The sequence below is a fragment of the Dromaius novaehollandiae genome, chromosome 2, assembly GCF_036370855.1.
Source record: "Dromaius novaehollandiae isolate bDroNov1 chromosome 2, bDroNov1.hap1, whole genome shotgun sequence".
Taxonomy (NCBI): Eukaryota; Metazoa; Chordata; class Aves; order Casuariiformes; family Dromaiidae; genus Dromaius; species Dromaius novaehollandiae.
Window position 1 is genome coordinate 76,996,685 of NC_088099.1, and position 21,390 is coordinate 77,018,074.

The 21,390-nt window shown below is 36.8% G+C and overlaps 1 protein-coding gene across 7 annotated transcripts in view; it reads right to left on the minus strand.

Annotated features, from left to right (window-relative positions):
• Positions 1-21,390, minus strand: part of INVS (inversin) — a 100,094-nt gene that overhangs the window by 28,386 nt on the left and 50,318 nt on the right. For all 7 annotated transcript variants that reach the window (XM_026108605.2, XM_064506775.1, XM_026108606.2 and 4 more), the window contains 4 exons: positions 17,143-17,323; positions 12,136-12,245; positions 8,008-8,179; positions 1,397-1,552 (listed from right to left, as the gene is read on the minus strand). In XM_026108605.2, the coding sequence (XP_025964390.1) occupies positions 1,397-1,552; positions 8,008-8,179; positions 12,136-12,245; positions 17,143-17,323 (619 nt within the window). The remainder of the gene's footprint in view (positions 1-1,396; positions 1,553-8,007; positions 8,180-12,135; positions 12,246-17,142; positions 17,324-21,390) is intronic.

Below are 21,390 nucleotides of genomic sequence, written 5' to 3' on the forward strand. Positions count from 1 at the left end.
AAAAATACTGTTGAATGAAAAAGAAAACAAAGAATAAGTTTATGCTCAACTGGAACTTGTTTGGTAAACCGGCAATCCAGACTAACTTCAACTTCAGCACCTAAATCCAATTTTCCAAATAAATTGGGAATAAAGTAATTTCAGTGAGGGTCAGGCATCTAACTTTTTTACATGCTTAGTATCCTCTCAGGTGCTTTAGAAGCTCCAAGTTGGTCAAATGCCCTTAAAAATCTAGCCTCTAGTTGTTTCAGACCTATTAATGTTCAATAAAACTTAAATTCCTTAATGGCAAAAATCACTTTCAAAAATTGGACTTCAGACTTGATTTCTTTTTAAATCTCTAAATCAGAGCAATTTAAAATATTCACAACGTAAGAATGACTTCTGAAAAAGCTTTTCTTTTCTAATTCAAGCACGCTAGTACTCTTTCATCCAGTTAACTAATTCCTCTGTATGTTCTTGTAAGACGTAAAAACTCAATACAAAAATAAAACTCTGATTCCGGTAACAAAGCTTCTTGCACCCACAAAAGCTAAATGAGGGGTGGGGAGGGGAGAGGGAGGTGCTTAACAGGAGGTTAAAATACGCCCAGCAGAACACCAAGGGAAGCAAGCTTTTCAGTAAGAAAGACTGTCTAACAGAAAACTTGTAATGTGTTAGCCTGAATACTTCAATTGATTATAAACGGGTGAATCTCTCAGGTAGGAGGGAGACTGCTTCCAACCTACTTAGAAATTTTATGTGGCGCTAAAATGATGTAATTTTGTATCTAAGATACCACTGTTCTTTCACCGTATTTCTTACAGATGAACAGAGTTTTTACAATCAGCTCAATCTTAACAATCTTAACAATTTTATATTGTTAAGCCTTAGTTTTGTTTACAAATAAAATGCTGCTTCTAAAAAACAACCACAGGAAAATACTAATGACTTAATGTTTCTGATAGCTACCCTAATTAGAAACAGATTATTCATTTAAGCAGTCAAAAAGTCTCCAAAGACACCTAAAAATGCTTTCTTGCAGAAAGAGAAGAAAGATTAATTTGGTCTTACTAAGAAAAAAGGAAGAGAAAAGGAAGAAAAAAAGAAAAAAAAATTACTTCTGGAGGAAGAGGTGGTTTAAGAGACTAGAATGTACTTGAAAAGGCTTGAGCAGAAAAGAGCTGTAGATACAACTATGTCTATTTTGAAAATTTGTATTTAACTTTTTTGGCCATTTTGCACAATGGTCTGAAAATCATTTATATCTGCTAGTACTGAAAGGGTACTTCTAGACAATCCCTTCTTTAAAGGAAGAATTTCCTACCCCGTCTTCTCAGCAATGCTGTTTATTTCACAGTCCCACATAAAGGAACATCAGAATCCTGAACAGGTTGGTAAACTGGTAATGGCTGACCTTCAATGAGCGTTTGTATTACTTCTTTGTGTCCCATCTCACAGGCTCGGAAAAGTGGAGTGTGTTTCATGACATCCAAAGCATCTACCTGTGCATTGTGTTCCAACAGCAATTTCACTGTGTTGACATGGCCAGAAAGTGCAGCAGCATGTAATGCTAAAAGAATAAAGTAGTAGGAAAAAGAAATCATTGAGGAATGACATATATCTTGAGCTTTAGAGGTCGACAATTAGAATGGTCAAAAAAAAAATTAATTTCAAATTTCAAAGCTGCTTTTCAACCAGAAGAAACTGAAGAATTGTAACAAGTGACAGGCAATCACAAAACTTACTTACAAGCAAAAGTGCAATAAGCAGAAAAACTGTTAGCTCTGAAACATGTCTTAACTTGTACCAACAAGGAACTTGAACCTTAACAACAGCAAGATTAGCTTATACTGAGGATTTTTGGAAGGATATCAGCCTCTACCTAAGAGAACATAATACAATCTACTTCTGCCTGTGTTCTGTAGCTTTTATTATATCACCCCAATGGAAATGAAACAGCCCACTGCCAGTGAAGAAATGCCTTCATTATTTCTTTGAAGTTTTCCTGAAAAATAACTTTTTTTCCAAATAAGTATAGCTGTCTCAAAACTAACTCCAGATAACTACCCAGCTATTTTCCCCCCTTGTTTCACATTTAGAAAAAAAATTTACACAAAATTGTGTAGAAAGGCCATCACATATCATACAGTATCTGCAATTCCCTATTTTCTTCATGAAAGGGGAGATGATGCACAAAGCAGATACTCCATTTCCTCTCATCCCCCCAATTTATGAAATTCATTCATATGAAAACCATGAAAGCTGGTTCTACAGACACCTATTCTTCCATATTTTTCTCTGTCTTCTCATCCTTCAATCTATGTAGACTCTACGAAGTCTAAATAAACAAGTAACACAGAGACACTTTTGCAGAGTAAGACCTCAAAGTGACCTATAACTGAAGTAACTAGTCAGCTACAACTGCAACCTGCTGGCACCATCAACTAGAGCTGAGGAAAAGACTGAAATGCTAGTACAACCAGTTCAGGATTGCTTCTGAAGGAAATGCAAATCACATATGGCAATGAGATTTCAAACAAGTGGAAGGCACATATTTTCTAGATTTCACTTAAAAATGGAATTCAACGTGCTTTGTATTATTTGCTGTAATCAGCAGTCAAACAGATTATCCACAACCTCAGTCAGAGGCATACTGCCTTACATCTAAACTATTTCATAGGTGACTTAGACTAGAATAACTTAGAATAAAAATACAAAAATGTGCAGTTTTAAAATTGTACATTCAGTATAGTAAAATTCATGTTTCCCCTACAAATTTCACACATATCCATCTCTGGTGAGAATTCCATCTGCTCAAACAAGCAAAATGTGGTGTTTTAAACAGTACCTACATGTCTCTATTTGCTTGATGTTAAAAAACGCAAGGTCAGGATTCAACAGACGCATTACACAGAAAGGCCAATGCTAAAAGGAACTGCTTCTTGAACCCTGTCCAGAATATTAAAACAGATGGATTTTTTGTATGTGCCTGCTACCGTTTAACACTGATGCTGCTTCATCCTGCTGATAAAACAGTAACCTAGTGTAAGCTGTTACACCGTTCCTACTAAAAGGCACAGTTTGCTCGTATAATCAGCGAATCAAATCTAGCTGAAGAGTGTTGCCTTAAAACATAGATTCTCAGATTTAATGATAATAATTTTGTGATACAGAAAGAAGAGGAACTTACTGCAAGAAAAGGGCTCATAGCCAGAGACAGTATGGGAACTGCCGCCTTAATAATTGAAATCATGCATTTAAGACTATACTAATATTTATCTGCTGCAGCTATCATGGAAAAAACAAAGAAAAAGGAAGTGTAGGAGCATTCATCACACTCATGAAAAATATCTGTAAGCACCAATATCTGCACTAGCAAGGTGGGCGGGTGGCTGTAAGTAGCAATTTGACAGGAATGAGATCCCTGCTGCTTCATACATTTGGATGGGCCTGGTTTTCATGCTCTGACCTCACAGTAAACCTTCGGTTCTGGTTTTTGTACTGCATTGATTATGAAACCAAAGGCAGTAAACTACTCAATCAGATGACACATGGAGTGTGTATAAATAACAATACAAGAGAAAAAGAGCTGCTGTGTCAGCTTGGCCTGGTTCTTCCCCTCTATCACTCATTCTGACGCAGGCATCTTGTTTCGCACTTTGTGCTCAATATTTTCTTGTAAGCCAAATCTTCTGTGATGGAGTCAGGGTGACTGAAGAGATTCTTCGGCCAGCTGGGCACAATGGAACCTTTGTTTGCCCGACAGGCAGAGCCCTCACCATTGTGCGCAGTGACGGCAGAGCTATAAAGCTGCCCCGTAATGCTCCTGCAGCGCTGATCTCTGAGAACAGTCACATTCCTTTCCCTTGGTGTCATTTTCCTACACAATAAGGAGAGGCTTGATGTTCTATCAAAGCTCTGAGCTGAAGGCAGAGCTTGCTCTTCTTATGTAAATGTAAAAAGCTATGTTAATGCAACATTATAACTAAGCTTAACTGAGCCCATGCACAAAAGTCAAAAATCCACAAACTTAGTTTCCACAGCAACTGTATCCCAGGTCCAGTGGCATGTACACAATTTTCTATTACTCCACAGTTTCCCATTAAAATACAATACTGCTTTTCCCTCACCAAAACTCAGGAATAATTAAGAACCTGTAGAAAAAAATCAGGTCTGAAATCAGAAAGTGATCTATTGGTGGACTTCCTTTTAACTTGACAGCTCACTGTGATAAAAGCTTATGCTACTGTACATGCTTGCAAAATGGTAAAATTCAGATTGTTTGACAGCAAGCAAAGAATAGCATAGTTCTGAACTTCAAAACTGTTAGTATGTTCTACTCAATGACAGCTTCATGTAAATGGAAAATCCATTAATTTCCTTGGATTAAAACCTCTACAAGAAAATCAAGACTAAAAAGTGTTACACGTGACTGCTTTGAAAACTTTAAGACTGAAGGATGCTAAAAACAAATCACCTGAATTATTTAAGCATGGCATCTACACCTGAGTAATTTCAGAAACATAGCATATTAGTACTGCCTACATGGAAGAAAACCTTTTTTAAGGAGCTTTAACAAGCACAGTGACAACATAACACTACTTCACATTAAAGTCCAAAACACACACTGCATGGTATTTGAAAGGGAACTGTCAGGAGGGAGCACATGTAGGTGAGTGATAAAAGATCAAACAAGACTAAAATGGTGTAGTATATAATTTCTAAAGCAGTCAGGCATGAGGACTGTTATTTTATTTGACACACAATCTTTTTAAGTCAAAAATTACAAACTATCTCATCTTGAAAAGCCTCATTTTTGGTATGTTAACTTGTAAGTAAAACAAGATATTACACTTTTAAACAGAATTTCATAGTAACCGTATTTGACGTTTTAAGTAAAGACCCCCATACATGCAAAGGAGGGAGTAATTTCAAGTTCTAAGTAATACTCATACTTGCTATCTTTCAAATGCTGAACCATGGCAGCCCTGACATTGCATTCATTTACCATTTCTATGTAATTCAAATAATAGAATAGAAGCTTGAAGTGTGACCTGAAAAAAAAAAGCTGTGGTGCAGTATCATCTATATTACCTACAGAGTCTGGTTCCTGGCATAAACTATCCATCATGTGGATTTCATCTTGGAGGAAAGTAATTCACTGGCTCCAAAAGACAGCCAGAGAGTAAACTAACATGCATACTGGATGATCAGGAGACCAGGACTCAGAAGCAAATGAAATAATGATATTTAAAACCATAAATACTCCGCTAATTATTTGCCCTCCCTGCTTTTTGTGAAAGGCCACTCCAGAATCTCATTCTTCTGATGTCAGATTTTTTTTTTCCCAAGGTCTGGCATGAATTTGTTTTTTGTGAATTTCACTCTAACTGCTCTTGTACCAAAACCGTCCTGCAGCTTCAAAACTTTTCCTTGTTTTACATCTCTCGACAGTATCAATGACCAAGTCTTACTTCTTCTCTGCCGTAGTTCTGTCAGGTTAACCAAGCCACATTCTTCTAACTTTCTCACAGAACAAATGCTGCTTTCTCTCTTCTACCCTAAGTTTTCTCTGACCTTATTGCAATTTCACGCTTCCATCCTGAACAGGGACAGCTACAATTATACACAGTATCCTTTTAAAGTATCGCCACCCCCAGGTAAATCTTTCTCTACCTCTACTGCACACGGCTTGTTTATCTGAGGTTAAATTTCACCAGCATATCACAGTAGCAGTATGTAGTCTTCTGTAAACAAATCTACTTAAAAATTCCTTCTATGCTATTTCCAGCTAACAAGCTACCAACTTAATGTACAAAAACTTATTATAGTTATGAAGTATATTAAAATTCAAATTATATTTATTGCTTGCAATCTCATGACCATTATCATTAATCAGTTTCATTTTCATTAACCAATAAGTGATCTGAAAGACAGGTAATCAAACTGGCTTACTAAATTACATTTTATGCTTTTTTCCAATTTATCATCATATTTTAAAGTGTTCCATTTTCAGAATGAATCTGCTTTGCCAGGTCTAGTTCAGCTTGACTTGACAATTCTTACTTTATTCCTCCAACAATATTCCTCTCAAAATCAAAGCATTTTTGATAATCTTTTTTTTTCTGCTTATTTTAAAAAGTAATTATTACCAAGGTAGATGCATAGTACTTCTGAAGAAGTTTTCCACTCTTCTGCTTAGAATGGAAGTTACAGAGTTCGGGACATGTAGCAGGGGGCTGCAGGAGTGACCCATGTGGGAGGAGGTTATGAACCATCCGGTACCAGTCACAGTTGAGCCCAGTTGGCTCTGAAATGGAAGAAAAAAAACCCATTGTGCACTAAAACTTCAACCAGTCAGAAGAGCACATGGCACCTCTGCTCCTATTTAAGAAAAAGCAGTAGCTGGTAGGGGCAGGACACACATGAGCAGACATGTGGAAAGGTATGTGAAGAGACATGAGAAGAGAAAATGGGAGAAGAAAGGAGGGGACATTGTTGAGGACATGGCTGGAGATGCACTTTTGGAAGAAGGTGCTGCATGCCGAAAGAGGTATGTCTCAGGGATATGCCTGCTCAAGCATGAGTCCTCCATAGGCCACATTCCCTTTGGTGGTGAACCTGTTCTGGCATGGATCCTCCACAGGCCCTTCAGTGGTGTACTTGCTCCAGTGTCAGCCCTCCTTGGGCTGCAGTCCCTTCAGGGAAATACTTGCTCCAGTGTGGCCTACCCATGGGCCGCAGTCCCTTTGAGGGGGTACTATCTGTGGTGTGGCCTACCCACAGGCTGCAAACTTCTCAGAGGTGTACCTCCTCTGGCATGGAGTGCCTCCTTCCAAGAGTGCATCTCCAGCCATGTCCCCAGTAATGTTCCCCTTTGACATGTGCCCTCTATTTCTCCTCTTTTTTTTCCCTTTCACGTCTCTTCGCATATCACTTCACGTGTCTCCTCCTGTGTGTGTTCTCACGTATTTCCTCATGTGTGCTCTGTCCCAAGCAGCTACCGGTCCTTCTTAGATATCTTTGAGCAGAGGTGCCTTATGTTCCTCTGACTGGTTGAAGTTTTGGTGCACAATGGGTTGTTTTCATCCATTTCAGAGCCAGTTGTACCCAGCTGTGACTGGTACAAGGCAGCTCATGACACTCTCCCATGCAGGTTGCCCCTGCAGCCTTCTGCTACCAAACCCCTGCACTTTATGCCCAGTACATTTTTTTAATTCTTATGTCATCAGTACACTACATGGCTCCACTGCTTTTACTTGTATTTCCAACACTGTTGAATACATATACACTTCAATACTTGTCTCTCAGTCAGAACTGTTATTCTGTTCTTGTTGAGAGTGCTATACAGATAATGTATTTTACCACAAATTCTTACAATTTGTCATTAAAGGAGACAAACTCACAGTGCTGTAGGATTCATAATTCTGAATTTCATCACTTGAGTACTTGAATTCTGAAACACTGAGTTGCACACACATCATCTTTCGCTTCAGTAAGATAACGGAGTGACTAGCTGCTTGGGGGCTATCAAGTATAACCTTTCATTTGGACAAAAGAAAAGCAATAGCTCTAATCTCTATTACACTAGCTCTATAAACAGCCATGCTACTTCTGATTTTCATGTTGATGATTCAGCCACTTCACTGGTTAGTTTGCTCTAACAAAGTTATTTTTTTACTTACAAATAAAGATTTTTTAAAAGGCATTTTCATGAAGGGCTTTCTATGTAATTATATCTCATTTTATTCTTCAAAATATGGAATAGCTCTTCATTTCCCAGGATTATAGATCTACTAAATGTCAGCCTACTGTGTTTCAAATGAATCGGTCTAATCTGCACAGAAAAGACTTGTTTTCTCCCACAATAAAGCAATGAGGTGAACACAATTAAACTAATGTATAAATATTTTCTGAATGGAGACACAAGTCTAGGGAAAGACTAATACAGATTTTAACAATGTTCTTCACTTTATGCAAATCACACCAACTACAAACATCCAGTAGCTCTTTACTGTGCCTTACCTGTGCCAGCATATTTGTCTGTCATATTGATATCAATATCCAGTTTCAAATTCAGCATAGTCCTAATGACATCATCACTGCCTTTCCCAGCTGCCCACATGAAGGATGTTCTTCCCTCAAGATCTGAGTCATCTTTTACAGAAGGATGTTTCAAAAACACTTCAACTGTTTCCTAAAAAGACATACCATTGAAATTAACATTAAAAGGAATTTGTAACAACAAGAAACTATTGTGTCTTGTTTAGCTGTTTATGAAGCAAAACAAAGCTTCATTTTTCCTTTTTATATTTATATAAAGTAATAGCTCAAGAGGAGCATTGTATTTTCTGCTATGCCCTTTTCTTCTTCAACGTTCATAGCTGTATCCTTAATTATGAGTTTAACATTGTCACTCACTTTATACTCTTCTTTTTAATGTCAAACATCATGTGTTTACGATAAGGAAATGAAAGACACTGCAGTCACTGTGGGGGAAATGATGGGAAAAAATACTACGGGTCTGTCAAACTATTACTGTAACATTACAGTGCTGAAATATTTTTCCTTTAAAATACTTTTCCTGCCACGTTTCCTTTTTTGCTTCAAATCTGAATATGACTGTACATGCTTTTTTTTTAGTTTTCCAAACATGAATAAATTGACCATATTAAATCGGGACTTCTGGGGCAATATAGACCCTTTTATTCTACTATTTATTAATAACATCAGGTACTGAAATATAACAAATCAAAAAAGATTATGAAATTCTTTATAGCTGAGTCCAGACTTTCCACTGTTAATTTTCACATTAGAATCTCTCCTTAAGTCAAAGTAAAAATATCAGGTTTGTGTTAAGCTCTCAACAAACAAGTCCACTTGTTTAACCTGCTGCTTAATTCTTCCTAAGTCAGACAGTAAAGGGAGGGAGAAGAATCACCATTGTAAGAAAAAGAAGTATGGAAGATTTTCCCTTTTTTCTCTAAAAGCTTACAAATGCTATATTTTTAACAGTTCGCAAAAAACTATTAATAGCTACTGACACCCTAAAAAATGAAAACTGAAAAAAATGGTGTTTATGTTCTTTTTCTTCCCCCAAAGTGTTGGCATTATTTTGTCCTTTCCCCCACGTGACCCCAAATAGAGCTCTATTAGCATGATCTGGATAGGATTAGAATTCCTTGGCTGTAATAAAGCCCTCGCTCAGATACTCAAACCTAGATTCGTAAAGGTTTTTAAGAGCCTAAGTCCTATTTATTAGTTGAATTTGAACACCTAACGTTTTTGTGAATTTGGGTCCATATCTAAAATATCAATTTATTGTAAAAAGGTCCAGATAGAAATAATAAGAAATAGAAGCATTAAGTCTTCCACACCAAACAGCATGTGTTAATAGCTTTGTGTACTCACACTGACCCCCGCTACCTCCGGTACAAATGGTTACTCATTAGGCCAACAACTCAGCACCCTACCAGAACTCTGCACTGCTTGAAATCCTGCAAAGTGAAAAGCACTATGAAGGCTGGACCTTTTTAATAGTAAGGCATAAGTCCTACAAACATAAATAAGTAATTTTATTTTTCCATTAAGTTTTAACAAATCAACCCTTCTTTTAACCACTCTTTTTTCCCCAGTCTTCTTAATGGGGAAAAAATTGGAAGAAAATCCCATACTGCCGTAAGAGTTATTTTTCAAAATAAAGATACCACAACTTGAGAAAAAAAATAAATGAAATTAGAATTGAATGATTAAGAGATCAGAAAAGAAAAAAGAAGTTTTTTTCACTTCAATTCTACATGTATTTCCTCATGAAAAACTGCTTTTTTACCTTTATAAAAAAGGAGAAAGGAAAACATAAAACGAGGCTGAAAAATAACAACAAAACCTGGATCCTTTCATTCTCTGCTACCAAGAAACTGAAAAATACTAAAAATCCAAAAAGAAGACATAGAAAACCACGCTTCATTTACTAGGTCAATCTATACGAATATGTGAAAGAGACTGCTTTGGACTGGCACACTGCCTTGGACATTTCAGAAAAACAGCAGCAAAATTCATGGAAAAATTCAAAACAAATAAGTCAATAAAGTCAATAAATATTTAGTCCTGTAATCTGCACTCTAAAATCAATACTAGTAGGGCATCTGCCTTCACTGATGAAGTTCAAAAGACAAATGGATGTTTTTTAGATCATCTGTGGGATTCATAAGGCTTATATAATGAGTGGGGATAGGTCAGTCTAGAAAAAATGCTTCACTTCAACTAAGTGCCAGCTAAGTCTCTTCAGTCTTTTTTTAAAAAAAAAAAAAGAGGCAAAGAACAAGGTATGAAGTTAATTAAAACTGAGAGCAACTAAAGCATTTATAATGAACACAAAAGATCAAACTTCCTTCTTCTTCTTGCTACAGACTGGGAAACATCTCATTTCAACTAAGAAGCATACTACATCTATCCAGAATTTGGGCAATTTGTACAGAACAATAATATGGCTCTCAAACCATATAGCTATATAAACGCCACTGCCAAAACAAATATGGATCTGTTCACTCAGTGGTTTTAACTATGTGTATGGAATGCACTAGTGAAAATTATTCAAAGATTTGTATGCAAGGGAGAAAGAAAATCAAATAGAGTGCACAGAAACAACTGAAGTGAGAAAAGAGAGAGAGCTCCAGACAATTTAGGCACACATAGTAGGTGCCCTTGCGGGAAACATGGAGACTGGAATCTTCAGATCACCAGCTAAAAGCCTGCAGATCTGAATGAGACTCTTCTGTTTGTTTTTTCATATAATATGGGAAACACTACATCCACTGTAAGCACACAAGAATACAAAAGAATGCCTGATTCCATCACCTGCTCTGCTTCCCCCATGAAAACCTAAAAGATGTCATGGTTTGGTAGGCTGTCAAGATTAAAAGGTGGTAACAAAATGAAGACATTTCATACAACTGAATCAAGCCCAGGGAAAGAAACCCAGTAGGAAAAATAATTTTGTAGGAATATATCAATACAGAAAAGAAAAAAAAAAGATAAAAGCATACTGAGGTAATCACTAGACTGTAAGTTAAAACCCTCTGTCCTTCCCACAAGTCTGACTCAAACTAGAAAGAAAGGCTTTAACAACTTAAATATTTTAGGCATTTGAGTCAGAGATTTTACAATTTTACGATTTATGAAATTTAACATGTGGGTAGACAAGTGAGACCCAAATTAGTGTCCCTGTTGAAGAACAGGATACCATATGAGCTCAACTACATTAACTGGACAGCCCCTGCAGTAAAGAGACATTATGAATAATACATCTGAAGAGAGAGAGACTAAAACAGAGTTATCAACTTACTATACATGGCATAATTGAACTATGAGAGAAAAAGGAACACGAAAAAAGCCTTCTTATCGTTTCAGTGCTTGAGAACTACTTATCCATGATCAGCAACCATTAAAGTGCTAGATTTTGTGCTTAGTTGTACCTATCTCATCTGGCTATGGACAAAAAGTATATATTCTACCAAAACATTAGATTTAGTCCATTTGAGAAACCAATTTTCTTTTTGTCTGGAACAGCCAGCCCACTGATACTGAATACTGTACTTTTTAAAATACAGTGTTCATGGGGAACTGTGACAAAAGGTACTTGCTCTTTAACTATGCTTTATGAGACGAGGGCTACATTTATAATAGCAAATATTAGTAAAACACTTCTAGAAGTCAAAGACTTGTTTGGTTGGTATTAAAGATATAAGCAGCTGTACAAATACACATGGGTGTTCTCCCCCTACATATCTGGTAAGTTCTTAGATTTTGCTATAACCAGTCTTAAAAAGGAAATGCACTGTAAAAGAGTAGATATCATTCTCCTATTAAAATTCCTAAATTATTATTGTATATCCTGATGCAAAAATACAGATTGAAGAGATTTTGTTTGCAAAAAGATAAAACTTTTAAAATCTATTTTATATTTTAATAGTTTGAAATCAACCATATTTATACTGTCTAACTTAGGAAAACCCTGAATTAAGCTCATGCAGACATTTTATATTATTTTAAAAACTAACACTTTGTACAGTGTAACTACAGTATAGAATAAGTTATGTCATAAATATTACAGCAAAATATATTTACTTTATATTTAGGACCTGTACTACTTACAGCAAAGTTGCTTTGTGCTGCATAATGTAGCGGTGTTGCACCTTGACTGTCAGATGGGATAGTTCCAATCTTGTTTCTTTCTAATAAGAGATGTACAATCTCTGCATGACCTGAGAAAAATAACATAATAAAAACATATTATTCGAATCCTAAAGTTAAACTTATTTCCCTAGTAAAAAATAGAAGAAAATTAACAAACTTCAATAAATAGAGTTTGTGTTGCACCCAAAATGCTCTAAACATTAGAAGAAAGTCGTAAGACTTGCTATTTGAACTACTAAGCTTGGCATGCACTTTCTTCCCGATAGTGCTCTAGTTCCACATTCTGTATCCTCGTTTTTGAGGGGTATCTGTAAACCATGATGACCTATGAATAGGAACATGTAGAAAGACATATTTCCAGAGAAAGCTTCTGACAATCCAGCTGAGATGCTGCATGTGAGTGAGAGGTCAGTCAGAAGCAGTAAAGCGAGTACAGACTGATTATGACCTGCAATTTCCCATCTACTTCACTTAAATGGTAGACTTAACCAATATTAACAATTTCATCCTATAGGATAGCATTTTACAAAAATTAAGTGTGGATTCTTTAGTTAGGTTTTATTCAAACAAAATTTCCAGTGAAGATTTATAGCAAAATTTGGAGCATATTCTACTACCAGCTGCCCTATCTGCAATAAATACGGAAACAATAAATTGACACATACAACCCCTTCCAGCAAAACAGATTTGAATATCTTTAGATTAAAATTATAAATTTTGGGGGGGATGAGTAAACATTATATCCACTTCACAAACAGGAAAACAAAGACACAGTACTATTAATAAATATTAACTGATCCTTTCATGTGCTTTCTTTTGCAGGCATATTAAATTCACAGAATATCTTGATAATTTGATATTTAAAAAAAATATATGTTGTAGTCACATAAAGACACTCTGGATCTCGCATGTGGACAAAACAGTCAATTTTCCAGCTTGCTACTTCTGCACTGTTGCCTTAAGCTACTTTAGGATAATTAAAAAAAAAAAAAAAAAAAAAAAAAAAAAAAAAAAAAGAAAAACCCCACAGGTAAAGCTTCCCACTGGCAGTAAGCCTTTTAATGAAAACACTGACAATAATAAAATATAGCTGTGTAACAGATGTAGTCTGCAGCTTTTATAAAAATCCTAAGAAACAGCAGGCTAGGCAAGATTTTATACGTACAGAAGTATCTGAAATGAGAGGAAATGGTCAACTGGGGACAAAAAGGGAGAACTGCTACCTGTGGATATTTTTTTCTAGAGATGCAGAATCAATAGCTTTAGGTTGTTCAGGAAGTTTCTTTCCTTTCAGCAATTTAGACAAGCCTGGAAACACAACACACACTCTGTCCCTCTCTAACAGGAAACACTGAAATGATGAAAACTAATGTTGCTGTACTCTGCCCATCTCAAGACAAAAAGAACTGAATTGCAAGAGGCAGACTGGAAGAAGCTTGTTTTGAGTGCAATGCTAGGAGGAAAATTATGGGAGTACTGAGCCTGGAAAAAAAGCAAGCTACCTAAACTTTCAGAGCACAGGACTAGAAAAAGGATCACTGAACTCTGTACTCAGGACAGGAGGTCTACCTAGCTTTCAGAAAAAAGATTTGAGGGCTGAAAAAAATTTTGTACTTGGTGCAACAGCATGAGTGTCTTCAGCCGATTCCTGACTAGAGAGTGTCAAGCACCCATTCAACAGGTATACCTAGATAGATGGTATACCTAGATAGATAGATGGAGATACCTAGTAACTGAGACACCTGCCAGGTCTAAAGTGCTACTCCCAGAAGCAGCAGTTTCCACAACAGTTTGCACAGAAGAGTGAATGGACAGGGCTGGAAATTCTGCTGATGGCAGCGTATGACTGCTCAACAGTGGTGGTGATGTGCCACAGGGCAGAGTCCCCAGCACCAACTGAATTAACTAACCCTGGCACACAGAGGACTCAACACAAACAGAGGTCCAGGGGGAGGATACAGCTCTCCAGGTCTTGGCCTGCAGGGAGAGCCCAATGCCTCTTGCTAAGGCTGGGGCAGGAGGAGATGGTATCCTTGCCTGCAGCTGGAGTGCTGTGATTGAGGGGCTGTGTCACCAGATTAAGGAGCTTCAGCAGGAGGAGAGCAGTACAGGATGGGCCAACCAGAGGTGGGGCACAGATGCATCTGCTATTCATGAAGAAAGAACAACGGGTTAGAAATGTAATAATCGGTAGTATCTTTGGTTTTAGGTACCATGGAACTGTGGAGTTCCTGAGGAGAGTGAGGAGTAGCAGAGTACAGTCCAAGGACTTCAGACAAGCAGAGTTCAGCTTATGCAGGAAACTGGCAGGTGGGGTCCCATGGAGGCAGCTCTGAAGAGTAAAGGACCTCAGGAAAGCTGGCAAGTCCTCCTGGACAGCACCCTCCAAGTTCAAGAATGGTTCATCCCAATATGCAGGACATAGACAATAGACATATCAGGAGACTGACTCAGCTGAGCAGGCAACCCAAGATGGAGCTCCAATGCAAAAAGGGAGTATACAGGAGGTGAAAGCAGGCACAGGTTACAAAGGAAGAGTTTAGAAACATTGCTTGGACATGCAGAGATGATATCAGGAAAGCCAAAGCTCAAACGGAGGTGAGAACTCCAAGGGATGCCACAAGCAACAAGGAGAGCTTCTAGGTCTCCTTTAATAGGAAAAGGCAGAGCATGGAAAACATGGACCTGCTGCTGAATGGGGCACGTGATTTTGTGAGAGCAGACATGGAAAGGATGGAGGCACTCAATGCCCACTTTCCCTCAGTCTTCATCAGCAAGGTTTCCCAGGTCTCTGTGCTTACAGAAAGGGTTCAGGGAGGAGGGGAACTACCAGCAGTGGAAGAGGGTTAAGTCAGGGATTATTTGAGAGAACTTAACCCATACAAGTCTATGGGACTAGATGGGCTGCAACTAAAGGTGCTGAGAGAACCAGCTAATGACCTTACAAGGCCGCTCTCAATCATCTTGGAAAGGTCACAGATATCAAGGAAGGTCCCTAATGATTGGAGGAAAGCAAATGTTGCACCCAACTTCAAAGGAGGCTAAAAGAACATTCTGGGGAACTGCAGGCTGGTCAGCCTCACTTCAGTCCCTGGAAAATTCATGGAATGAGTCATCCTAGAGCATGCTTCTGGGCATGTGAAGGGGAGGGAGGTGACTAGGAACAGTCAGCATGGATTTACCAAGGGTAAATCCTCCAAATTTTCTCCCTTTTACTTAAACTTTCCTGAATTCCACTCCTCCAATTTCTTTGTATGTTGTTTATAGGCTTTTCAAATTTATAAATCTACTTATATGCTTTTAATTCCACAGTCAGTACACGTTATTCTTCAACATTTCAAAGTACAACAAAAAATTAACATTTGAATCACTGTGCAAAGAAAGAAAATGCAACCTCAAGAATCAAGGACTCAGTAAGATGACAGTCTCAGCAAGAAGCAGTAGATAGCTATAATATCTTCTAACACCCTTACAGTTATTTACAGAAGCTGATGAGCTGACCCACTGATTTTTTTTACTCGTCAAGTTTTTTAATGCCTCACTGGAGGACAGGAGGCTGGTAGCTTTTGCTGAATGGTAATTCATTAGGCTCACAAAACTGGTTACTTTATGTTGACAGATTACTTTTTGGAAGAGATTTTTAAGAAGCTGAAAAAGCAGCGAATGTTTCCTCTGGAGTCCACATACTTCTATCCCTCTCAATAAAGTTTTCAGTCATGACATGAAAAAGTATATACCGACCCCCCTGCTTATGGATTCCTTCTTTGCAATAGTAAATACAATGCTTCTATGTTAGGGTACTTCTACTGACACAGAAAAAGGGCATCCCTGCTGAAGAACTGAATGTGTAAATGAGCAACACACGCAGAAAAAAGGCCAGAGACTATAACCATAAAGGTAGAACATACAGTGTGACAGTGTGCAAATGTCATATTAATACTACAGCTTGTGTGTATATTTCTTTTGAATGTGGCATTGCTGATACGAAATAAGCTTAAAAAAAATCCTAAACAAAACATCCCCCCCTACCTCGATACAGAAAGTCCAAAAGTAAACTGAAGGAAAATGAAAGGAAAAGAGATGTATCATACAAGGCAAAAGGACTAAAATGAGATCATGTAAGCAGAGGGACAGATGAGTTGGAGCAAACGCCCTGGCAGATGGAAAAAAATACCTAAATTAAGATCTAAACAAAGTAGTCACTGGAATAACCTGTAACAAAATCCCTGTTGCAGCCACTGGCTCTTCCATTCTTTCTTTCTGGAATATCTTTCTTGCCCAAGCCTCATGCTCAACAGGTATGGTCCTTCCCTGAATAATTTAGAAACAGAAGATATCAAATGGCATGATTTAGCCCAGAAAAATCTGATATTCTCTCTATACGATCCCACTTGATCCAACTGTATCTTCTACAGTTTCTCTCTGTTTGTTCTGGTTCTCCTTGTGGATAACTCCACAGCATTCCACGGTTCTAATGCTTTCAGTATCACTATCTTCAAGATCACTAAGTAGATTCAACTACAGACCAATGTGCCTTACTTGGTTAGCTGTGCTAGCCACCGCAGTATACAGTATCAGTAATGCAAGGTCTATGTTCGCACACGTTATCCTTCAAGGTATAATTCACCAGATGGATACAGACCTCTAGAGTATCATTTTTTTTTGAGTTCTAGTTTCCTGAGAAACGGATCCATGCACAAACATCTACACAAGAACATCTGATATGCCCTAACTGTTCTTAATATAGCCTGCTGAGGTAAAGCATTTTACAATGCTTTGAGGAATTTCAAGCTAAAAAACACTGTACACATGAACATCTAACATTGGTCTAGCAGAATCCAAATATTATTGTTTTAAGAGATTAGTGAGCACAATGCCAGACTAGAATTAAACAAAAAACAGAGATGAAGATTAAAAAACAGAGACAATTGATTATTAAATGACTTTTGCATTCAGTCAGTTTACCAAGCAAGGCTGCCCAGTGAAGAGGAGTCCGAAACAAGTTGTCATAAGATGTCACATTGCAGCCTTCGTAAGAGGTCAGGACATCAACAACAGCTACATTCCCATCAGCAACAGCAAAATGAAGGGGAGTTCGCCCTTCGTAGTCTTGCCAGTTAAGCAGAGATTCTGTAGGTGCAGCTTCCTTTAAAAAGATAAAAAAACTAAAAATATTTAAGCTGAAGAGAAAAACTATATCCTCTTCACAGATTTTTTAAAAGTTTTACAATAAGTGGGAGATAAACTGTCCATACTCAGTAGAGGATAGCTCTACAACCAAATACTTCTGTTCTAGCATAGACAATTTTCAAATATTTCTTGTTTTTTTTTTTTAATATGTGCATCCCAATTATTGTACAAATTTGATTTTTGTTACTCATGCGCTGATCTCTAGTGCAAGTGGCTCCTTACAGAGGAGCCTTAAAAAACTAACTCAGGCACTTGTGAAAATAACTGTATCTTCTTACCTGATTTTCTAAGTTGAACATGATATATATATCCTCATATTTTTCTCCTAGGACACCATGCTTTTGCACAAATTTATCTTATGGTTTTCATCACAATACTTTTCTAACACCTTAAAACCCCATGACTAACAGAATATTCCCAAAGGAGATGTCAAGGCCTCCAGCTGGCAGGATAGAAGTAAGAAAGACAGTGTTTCTAATGAATACATCTACTACAGGCTGAATTTTGAACAGATAACATCTTAAAAAGTATTGTGATTAGCCATTTGATCATATAACATGGTCATGAATAGATATTACTTGATTTTTCACCACATTTTCTTAGAAACAAACAAACAAACAAACAAAAAAACCCCAAACCCTCACGCTGAATTACTTTCACGTAAGGCCTATAGCTATATGATTTCACATTATGGTAGTTTCCTCTCTCATCGACTTTATTCTAGACAGATTTCTTTTCAACATCTACTCAGACAAAAGAACAGAACAGGTGCAAATTAACATCATTTTAGCACTGCAGAGATCTCCAAATGTTCAATGTCATAAACTCCCATGAAATACAAAATCTACATTTCATTTTCCTGAAAAAAGAGGTATCTAAAAATAAATAAATAAATAAATAAATAAATAAAAGGAAAACAAGAAGACGTAGGAACTCAGGTGGCAGGACACTAAACATCTGGAGCACAAGCAGAATGTTAAAACAAAGGCTTAAATAAACTACAGGGAAAAAGCCTACAGTTTTTTCTTCATCAATTCAGAACAATTCACTGAAGTCAAGAGAATTTTAAGTCACAATAACTTTCACCAATAGTGCAGGTCTCAAACCATGATGATAACTGAGAAAAAAAAATCATCCTGAAAATATAGTGCCAGACCATGTCCTACAACATGTTTATGAAACACGGAGGAGGAGGAGAACAGAGGGGAAGAAGAGACTCTGATCAATGCATCTTGTTACCAAAACAGAACAAGTTCCTGACCCTTTTCTCACTAAATTAATTGCACCTTTTCCTACTGATCTCAATAGATCCATGAGCAGGCCATAAATCACCTGCATTTGCATTATTTAAAATGCAGTATAAAACTAATACCTCACACTGAGGATGATAAATCAAGAAGCAGAAAGTCAGGAAATGCTAGAATTTTTGTGTTTTTAATACAACGTTAATTTACCAAGGTTGTATATTCTACATGTTTTATTTAAGAGATAAAAAAGTACATTTGGAGCTATATTTAATCATATTGTGCATAAGTGCAATTTGGCTAAATTAATACTGCAGTAGTAACTTCAACTCTGGAATGTCCTGACTCTGTTTCTTACTGTCTTACTTTCTGACAATGCCAACTTCAATTATTTTATTTTAATTTATTTAAACATCAACATATTTTAGATACTGTATATAATTACTAAAATGCCCTATCTTACATATTTGAAAAATCTGTTGTAGTATTTTATGTCAGTAGTATTAGTTAGCCATATCTTGCTAGAAAAAAAATTAATGTACTCAAAACATACTGTAGTTAATTATGATAGGCGGCCAGCAGCACAATCACAGAAGGTTAGAAACATAAAAAGTTGATAAATGTGAATTTGTCTTACTAAAAATAAAACTGAAGTTAATGTTGTTACATACATAAACTATAATAATCAAAGCATGAATACTGCTTATTTTAATAAGTCTTCAAAACCATTTGATCTGAGCCGTTACAGTGAAAAGTGAAGTTTATGCTCTTCTTTTCTTTAATATCTCTCTAGACACAGCTAAGTGACATTATGCTTACTTTCTGTCTATTCAAACTGCTCTGCAGGGAGTATAGAGCCCACTGCAAAAAATTCAGAATGGATCTTTATGAGAATCATTTTTAAAGAACGACTAAACATGAATGACAATACAAACAGAAGTTAATAGTGAAGTTCTAACCGCATCAGAGGAAAAGGTGTTTGAACGAAATAAACAAATCAAAAAAAAAAGCTTCTTCTCTTTATCTCTAATTTATTGATGTGATCTGGAAAGCTAAGTTGTGATCCTTCCAAAACATGTTAAATAAATGACACATAAAAACTTATGTCTGAAAGTCACTGATGTTCCACAGTACACATCCCCATAACCTGCACTATTACTTTTCCAAAATGGTAAAGAAACTTTTAATGGTAACGCCTCTATTTACATTCTAGTCTATAAGCCGTGTGTGCTCCGTTTTCACTATATTTCATGGATTTCAGTATTAAATGCAACCAATTGTGCCTAATTGCCACCCCTGCAAACTCAACCTACTTTTTCAGCATTTGGTTCTCTTTTCATTATTATTTATTTTTACAATCACAATGCCCAGAAGCTCTAGTCATTGGGCAAGATTGCACTGGGCTAAGTACTGTATGAAACAGAAAAGGGATCCATGCTCACTTTTAAAAATTTTAAAAGCGAAGACAATAGGTGGATACATTCAGATAACACAGCACAGAAAGACAAGACAATATTTTGCACTATCATAGACTGTAGTCTGCATAAAACCATCGGCTTAACTGTTGTGAAGTTTTTGTAAAGCAGCATTGGAGATGTCTGAGGAAGGCACTGGAGAATAAAAATTTTCTGTGGATTTTTTCCAAACTGTTAAAGACAACAGGAGAGAAACACCACCAGTGCTGTTTTCCACAATTTAGTAAATGGGCAACTAAGGCTGCCAATGTGTATTGACCAGAGGTAGATGTCAAAAGCTGACTGCTGTCTGAGCAATGTCACAGCCTATCCCACTCTATCATGAAAATGAGGATAAATGGTTTGTGTTCGATGTAATAAAAAATGAGAGGCAACAGTGGCACAGTCAGAGTGGCAGGCCTTCTGCATTGCTGTCATTACGAGACAATATTTTGGTGAACTCAGGTAATAATGTAAATCATGACACAAGATGGAAGAAATTCTAACTGTATGGGTCGATATGTTAGAAACATCATGTAGAAAGAATCTGACAGACTATGGAGTTGACCTGGATGTGAAGATCTAAAGAGGGATGAGAATCAAAGATGATGCTTGCTGGCCACTGGGTAATACGGTAAACAGTAACAAAGAAAGGATGGGAAGATTGCAAGCTGTTCTTTAGCTGCATTGACTTCAACCCGCTAGGTAGATATCTATAAAGAAAAATCCGAAAAACACTTCAGTCTGGACACAAGATTGTACTAACGGGTGAAGCTCAGAGGCATCAACAAAAAAGATGATAGTTATATCCAACAGATTCAATCAACAGACTGATTACCTAGTAAGTTTCTGTACTATCAACTTTTGCAGCATATTCTGTAAGCCAAATTATTTCTTCATTTAAACCTGTACTATCCTATCAATAAGCATACAAAGGTATAACTATTTGGAACACTTACAATTTGGCTGATGAATGAAAAAGCCTAGATGAAATCAAGAACATATGCTTTTAACTGTCAGAGCAAACAATGAACAAAAAATCTTGATATGATCAGGCTTCTGTATTATCTAAACAAAATCTTTGAGATCACCTTCAGTAGGAGATGAATGTTTTTAAAAGTTGAAAAATATCTATCTTGAATAGCTCTGAAAAAGTCTATACTTGAAAACAGCAATCCTTTCCTACTTTTCAGCAAGTTTCTCTCTCTAGTCTGGAAGAAAAAAACATGACATATGTAAACTAGAAATATTTTAAAGTCATTCGTAACCAATTTTTTCATGACTGAGTCCTAATTACAAATATCTTGAATAAACAGAATATGGAA